At 39.2% G+C, this 6,864-nt stretch overlaps 1 protein-coding gene across 1 annotated transcript in view; it reads right to left on the minus strand.

Moving 5' to 3' along the window:
• Positions 1–770: 770 nt before the first annotated feature.
• LOC116687763 (immunoglobulin-like and fibronectin type III domain-containing protein 1) overlaps positions 771–6,864 on the minus strand; it is a 23,201-nt gene continuing 17,107 nt past the window's right edge. Inside the window, exons 13-24 of the mRNA XM_032513364.1 lie at positions 6,330–6,454; positions 6,012–6,153; positions 5,614–5,907; positions 5,211–5,510; positions 4,584–4,760; positions 4,326–4,454; positions 3,864–4,172; positions 3,297–3,382; positions 3,000–3,192; positions 2,395–2,691; positions 1,558–1,884; positions 771–1,432 (exon numbers count right to left, since the gene is read on the minus strand). Coding sequence (XP_032369255.1) covers positions 1,428–1,432; positions 1,558–1,884; positions 2,395–2,691; positions 3,000–3,192; positions 3,297–3,382; positions 3,864–4,172; positions 4,326–4,454; positions 4,584–4,760; positions 5,211–5,510; positions 5,614–5,907; positions 6,012–6,153; positions 6,330–6,454 — 2,384 coding nt within the window. The 3' untranslated portion in view covers positions 771–1,427. The remainder of the gene's footprint in view (positions 1,433–1,557; positions 1,885–2,394; positions 2,692–2,999; positions 3,193–3,296; positions 3,383–3,863; positions 4,173–4,325; positions 4,455–4,583; positions 4,761–5,210; positions 5,511–5,613; positions 5,908–6,011; positions 6,154–6,329; positions 6,455–6,864) is intronic.

Raw genomic sequence — 6,864 nt, forward strand, 5'->3', positions numbered from 1 at the left:
TGAAATAGTGTGGCTTGACTGGACCTGAACGCTTCGTGGATAGAGTTCACACACTTATCAAACAAACTAGACTTTGGGGTCAAGTGCATTCTGATCCAGGTGCAGTTCCCTGATGTTAAACCCCCTTACTGCATTATATACCAATATATTTGTATATTTTGAATCGTAACGGGCCTCTTGAAATTTGTGTTTCCCTTCACATAAAATGTCATCACACACACCTAAACCAAGGCCATTGCTGCCAGTAGCTCCCCACAAAGCGCAGATTGGTCTGAACCATGGTGGTTTGGACACAAACACATTACTTGAAGCCGCGCTATCTTGTAATACCACGAAAATCCAGCAGCCGTGCAAGGCAGTAGTTATCGAGTACCCGCGAGAAACGCTGCCACTTATTGTAATGGTGTTGCTGTCATGAAAAAAGCTGATCTCTCACCCCCTTATCTTTGAAAGCACCCACGTTTTTGGTATATTTACACTTCAGGGTCCTGATGTACTTTGGCAATATGCCACCACGTACATGCAGACTAGGTAGGCTAGATAAAGCACGCACACCCGTAGCGTTGGTGGACAGCAAGGGTCAATCAAAGATTTGCAACATAATATATATATATATATAGATAGATGGATAGAGACGGTTATACGTTGCATTCCATCATGTCATGCGAAATCAAACATGGTCAAGTGGTACGTGTGATGTATGTGTTGTAGTGATGAGAGTTTGTTGTGAAGTCATGTTAGCAACCTGGCTGCTAACCTCATTTATTTTATTCGTGACTGTACATTTTTTTTTACACATAACAGGTTGTGCTGTAATTGTTGATCTGTACCTTTCAAATAAAGTCTCTTTCATTTAATTGAAATAACCAATAGCCAGGTGGAGAATAGAACATACAGACATCAAGACATCACATCATATGCAGTCTGTCTAATCATGTACGACATGACATAAATTTACAAAGCCCTATACTCAATCTAGTCTAACATTAAGCTGCTAAAACCACTTTATGTGTTACATGTGTGTAGTACACTTATGCATGAGATAAAAAACAACACATTGCCCAATAGGGCTGCTAGTGGTCAATCATTCCTCAGTGTTAAATCATCGTAACTTTGAAACAAATGAGACAAATACTAGACAAGTAAAATATAATATGTGTTTTAAGTTGGTTTGACCTCATCTTCAGTAAATAGAAGCAGGATGATGCAATATCTCCAAAGTTTAATAGTACAGCATATACCATTTTACTCAAAGACCCAATTCATGTTTTCTGGAGCTTTCTAAAGTTAAGTGTTTAAATAGTGGTGCATTACACTAGCGGGAAATAAAGTAACTTAAAATGAATATGATTTGTCACGAAAATGTAGGGGTAATAATTTAAAACACAGTAGTTAATCTGTCGGTTCAGCTTCAGTCCAGCAGCTATTCACTCTGTAAAGAAACACATTGATACTGTCAGTTTGTTTTATTTACATACTGTAGTGTACACTCAAATATTTTATCCATCTCTTTATAGAAAAATGTGTGATTCTTAAACCTTATACAAGTGTTTATACCTCTGACATTCAGTGTCATTGAGGATTCGGAGGTCCCCAGTTTGTTCTCAATGACGACTTTGTACTCCCCATCATCTGTGGGTCCAACTCTTAGAATGAGCAAGGAGCAGACTCCACATACGTTGGTGATGTGGTAGTTGGTGTTGGTGTTCAGGCTGATGTTGTTGTGGTACCATGTCACACGTGGAGCTGGATCACCCTTTACTGCGCAGCTAATGTAGCACTCGTAACCTTGTGGAGCTGTGCGCCTCTTCAGGGGAACGATAAATGACGGAGGTGACTGAAAATCAAAGGATTTTGTCTCTGGCATGTTTACTTTGAACTTTCCTGAAAACACAAAGAAATGCCTAAAGTTAGGGTTTAACGGCATTGTAAGAGTTCAGTTCTACGCTCGTACCAGTGGGCTTGCCATGTTGTGTCTTTTTTAAAAATTGGAATTATCTGTTCAGGCACCATTTAGACACTGGCACTGTTTTAATAGTATCGTTTTAGCACCACTGTCAGGAAAACAAAACGATTTTCTGAACTTACCAGACTGTTGTATTTTTTGCCTTTACCCACTTAGTCATTATATCTATATTACTGATACATTTTTATCAAAAATCTCATTGTGTAAAGCACCAATAGTCAACTCTACAATATCGTTACTGTATCAATATCAAGGTATTTGGTCAAAAATATCATGATATTTGATTTTCACCATATTGCCCAGCCTTACTGAGGTATCTTTTGCTGGTAAACATGTACTTCAGCATACGGACCAGGTTGTAGTGTTTTAGTGTACAGGAAAGTGAGAAGTGATTCAGATGTCTTTGTGATCAACCCACAGGCACAAACCTTTTTCCTTTTTGGTTCCAAACACAGGTGATTCAGAAGGTGGTGAAGGACCCATGTCATTTTTAGCACATACCCTAAAGTTATACTCCCGTCCGGGCAAAATATTGATAACGGTGAACTTATTGTTGAAGAGGTTGTCCGCCACTATCCTCCAAGTATGTTTGAAAGAGTCCCGCTTGGATACCATGTAGTGTAGTCTGTCATCCCTCTTCTCGTCTGGAGAGGGAGTCCAGGACAGAGTCACTGTTCCTGGGATGTTCTGTTCCAGCTCCACTGGACCTGGAGGCTTGGGATCATCTACAACCAGATTTGGAGGCACAGAGATACAGAGTTGCAAAAGCGTATCTGTCCATGCAACAAACGGTACCATGTACAGGATCTGCATACAGATCAGTTTCTCTTTGCTGTATGTTTGTATGTATTTTACAGTTTATCACTTTCATTGCATAACTCCAACTGGAATTTACTGGGTCAAGTGTTTTAATAATAATGATAATAGTTTTATTGAGGCCATACAAGAGTATGCATTCAGTCTCTGTAACCTTACTGTGTTTGTGATATGTTTTTATATATTAAGCCATGAACAGTAGTACACTGAGATTCACCTGTTACTCTGATTTCAATATTGATGCTCGCCTGGCCGACGATGTTCTTGACAGTAATGGTGTAGATGCCGCTGTCGGACCGCTCAGATGTGGGGATTAACAGTTGAGAGCCGTTATCCGAGTTGGTAATAGTTACATGTTTGGACACTGGAATACCATCTTTTAGCCAAGAGATTTGTGGAAATGGGGAGGCCTGTAGACAATAACAAAGATAAATATATCTATAAATTAACTTGTAAATGAAATTAAATACATTCTCCAATGAACCCATTTGGAGGAAAACGTATGGCACAATACCTCAAAGTTGATGTTCAGACGGACTGTGTTTCCAGATCGTACCACCACAAAGGTCTTCATTTTGCGGTCTTTAAACTTTGGCTTGACTGTGAGGGGGAAATTTAACATGCAATGTTTAGAATATTGTTATTATCAAATATAGCAAACTAGAAAAAGTTTTTTACTCTGCTTAAAATAGTTTCAGTCTCTGACTTTTTTAAATAATGTACTGTCTTGTTTAGGTTATTAAGAAATGGGCTGTCCAGTTAAAACCTTTCCTGGTCTGGTCAAAACTATTTTACCCTTTACTCACCATATCCATGGATATGAAAAAAAAGTGGAACTACACTATTGAAAAAAGAAAAAAAGAGAAAGCTGTTTTGCAGGCTCAATTTTCTTGGTTCAGAGCTATGCCGTACCTTTGACAGGCGTAGGGTTATTATAGGCAAAGGGTGCACTATGCATATGTATTATGAAATGAAAAACTGGAAGCAACGATTATTTGCTATTCATGTGGATACTAAATAAATCTTAATCAGGGCATTTTATAGAAACAGTCAGGTTCTTGATTCAAATTTCAAATCTTACCAGGAGGAGGCATGGCAATGATGTAATTGTCAAAGCCTTGAGGTTCTCCATCACCTCCATAATTAGTGGCAATTACTCTCACCCAGTAGGTGGCCATTGCCTTTAAGCCAGGCACATTATAGGATGTTAGAGTAATTGGGATGGCATTACAACGGGTCCATTCAAGGTTTTCTATTGGTCTGATCTCCACGTAGTAGCCTTGGGCTTCATCCTCTACTCCTTTCATTTCTTTAGGTTTCGTCCAAGCCAGTGAAAATGTGGTGTAATTGGAAGATGTTAACTTTAGGTCTGTGACTTTGCCTGGGGGTTCTAAAATTACAGTAATTAGAGGTTATTGGCTCAATCTTTCATAATTACCAACGAGCTAGAAACAGCGTTTTGTCCAACAGCATGTCAGCATGAGTTCAATCTTCAGTGAAGACAACTGCAGTAGAATGTAAGAATTCAGAGTGACGGGCTTACTCATTGGATCTCTTGCGATTACTGTGTCACATGGAAGACTAGGATGTCCAGCACCAGATAAGTTGATAGCAGACACCCTAAATTCATACATTGCTCCCTCAATAACATCTTTCACTGCAAACTTTAAATCTGTGGAAAAGGAAGATATGGTTATCATATCACTAGAAATGCTCATTTATGTAGGCAAAGGCATAGCAGGCATTCATTTTCACACTTTATTTGGTAATTTCCTGCAGCTTGCCATAGTAGTACCGGTACCTGTAATAGGCCCTCCTTGGTTTACAAGGCTCCAGTAATTTGTGCCTTTCTTGTTCTTTTCTAAATTGTATCCCACTATTTTGCTTCCTCCAGTGTCACAGGGGGGACACCATGTCAGGTTGATGCAGTCTTTAAAGGCACTGACCACTTTTGGTGCTGTTGGGGATCCAGGATAACCTGTGGGGGAAACATGACATGTTAACTATTCTCTGGGACTATGTTATGTTACTTCCAAAATTAAAACATGCCGCACAACTCCATGCTTTGTTAACTGGTGGAGATAGTTTTAAATTTGATGGACACACAATGGTCTGCACCTCACTGCATGTTCTCAAAGTCAAAACTTTTATCACCTCAACCGAAGGAGTTGGATGTTATGTTTTCCTCTAGGCTAATTAATGCAACGTTTTGACTGTTGCACATTGTGGAAAAAAGTTGGTTGTCGGGCCAAGTAGTCATTAAAGCACCAAGTTGTAGGATTTGAACATTGCTGATTCCTGGCAACTCTTAGTGGAAGTATCAAAAATGACATCCTACAATAATAATAATAATAATAATAATCCTCCTTTTTTAATACTTAAATACTTTTAAAGAAAACAGCAAAAATGGCTCCAACTAAAGACTTACGTAATACGCCAGCTGGTATGTCCTCTGACTGCAGGTAGTCACTGATGCCTTCTGAGTTCTTGGCTCTGATCCTGTAGCAGTATCTCCTTCCAGGGTTCACATCTGAATCTTTGTAACTTGGGGTGCTGCCGGGGATCTCACCGAGATTTGACCATTTATTGCGCCCAACTTGTTGGCGGTCAATGATATAGTTTGTGACCGGGCATCCGCCCTCGTCTTTTGGTGGTTTCCATTTGAACTCAACAGATGTTACAGCACTTTCTATTATGTCCACAGGTCCTTGTGGTGGTGTGGGCTTGTCTGTTGAGGAAATAAAAATGAGTTATACTAACAGCAAAAAGCACTGATCTCCTCTTTACATACAGAACAATGGCAAATGTTAAGTCTCTTATTGTCAACTCACCCAGTACGATAAGTTTGGAAATTGCTTCAGTTGTACCAAATTCGTTTTTTATTTTTATTCTGACCTCTCCACCATCTTTTCTTTGACACTTAACAAGGCGTAGTTTGCTTTCAGTCGCTGATGTTTCAATCTTCACATTTAGAGCGGGCAAAAGCTCGTCATCATCCTTGTACCACTGTATCGTCATCGGTGCCCCACCTGAGAATGGCAGCTTCCATTCGGCATTTTCACCTGCCTTTATAATGACTGGCTTTGTGAATTTTCCTAGTGCATCAGCGTCAATTTTTGGTGGATCTTCAATGTTGGAGAAAAAGTTTTTGTCAAAAATCTAAACTGTTTTAACCCATGGGTAAATGTATCAATAGATACTAAACCTTCTTACTCATTTTTACTCTGACCTTGAATACGAAGTGTTGCTTCTGATTTACGGCCTTCAGCTTCAAAGCGGTACACAGCTGCATCATCTTTTTTACAGCAATCAATTACCAACCTGTGAAAGGCTCCATCTTTGATAATTGTTACCCCATCCTCATTGGTTAGCTTGTCAGATAGAAATAAGTAAAATTCATCAGACTACCATTTTCATAAAGTGAGGAATGCAATGCTCTATATATTTTTCGGCTACGATGGATTTTAAACTGTTTGGCAAGCTATGAAACAGAGAGTTGCATGGCAGTCATCCTATATTCATAATTCTACCAAAATAGTTGACTTACCAGCTTCCCATCTTTATACCAACGTCCCTCAGAGGTCTCACTGCTTAATTTGCAAGACAGCTCTGCCCGTTCACCAACATTAGCAACAGTATCTGACAGCCCACTGACAAACTGAACACCACAACCTGCAACAGTAAGACCAAAGTTAAAAAAAATCAAAATGTGTGGATTGTATTTGGCGATATGTAACCTCTGTTATACTATTGGTATCAACTCTGTTATATACACTACCGGTCAAAAGTTTGGGGTCACTTACAAATTTCTAATCCACTCCATTATAGACATAATACCAGCTGATCTGAGTGGGTGGCTGATCTTTAATACAATATCTACATTAGCCATTATCAGCAACCATTCCTCCAATCATCCAAAGGCACATTCCGTTTACTAATCTGATATCATTTTAAAAAACTAACTTGAAAAACATTGGAGAACGCTTTTCCAATTATGTGAGCACATAATGTAATCCGTAAACTGCTGCCCTGGTTAAAAAAAAAAATGCAACTGATCTCAGCTGGTATTCTGTCTACAATGG

This window comes from Etheostoma spectabile, chromosome 4 (assembly GCF_008692095.1).
Source record: "Etheostoma spectabile isolate EspeVRDwgs_2016 chromosome 4, UIUC_Espe_1.0, whole genome shotgun sequence".
Taxonomy (NCBI): domain Eukaryota; kingdom Metazoa; phylum Chordata; class Actinopteri; order Perciformes; family Percidae; genus Etheostoma; species Etheostoma spectabile.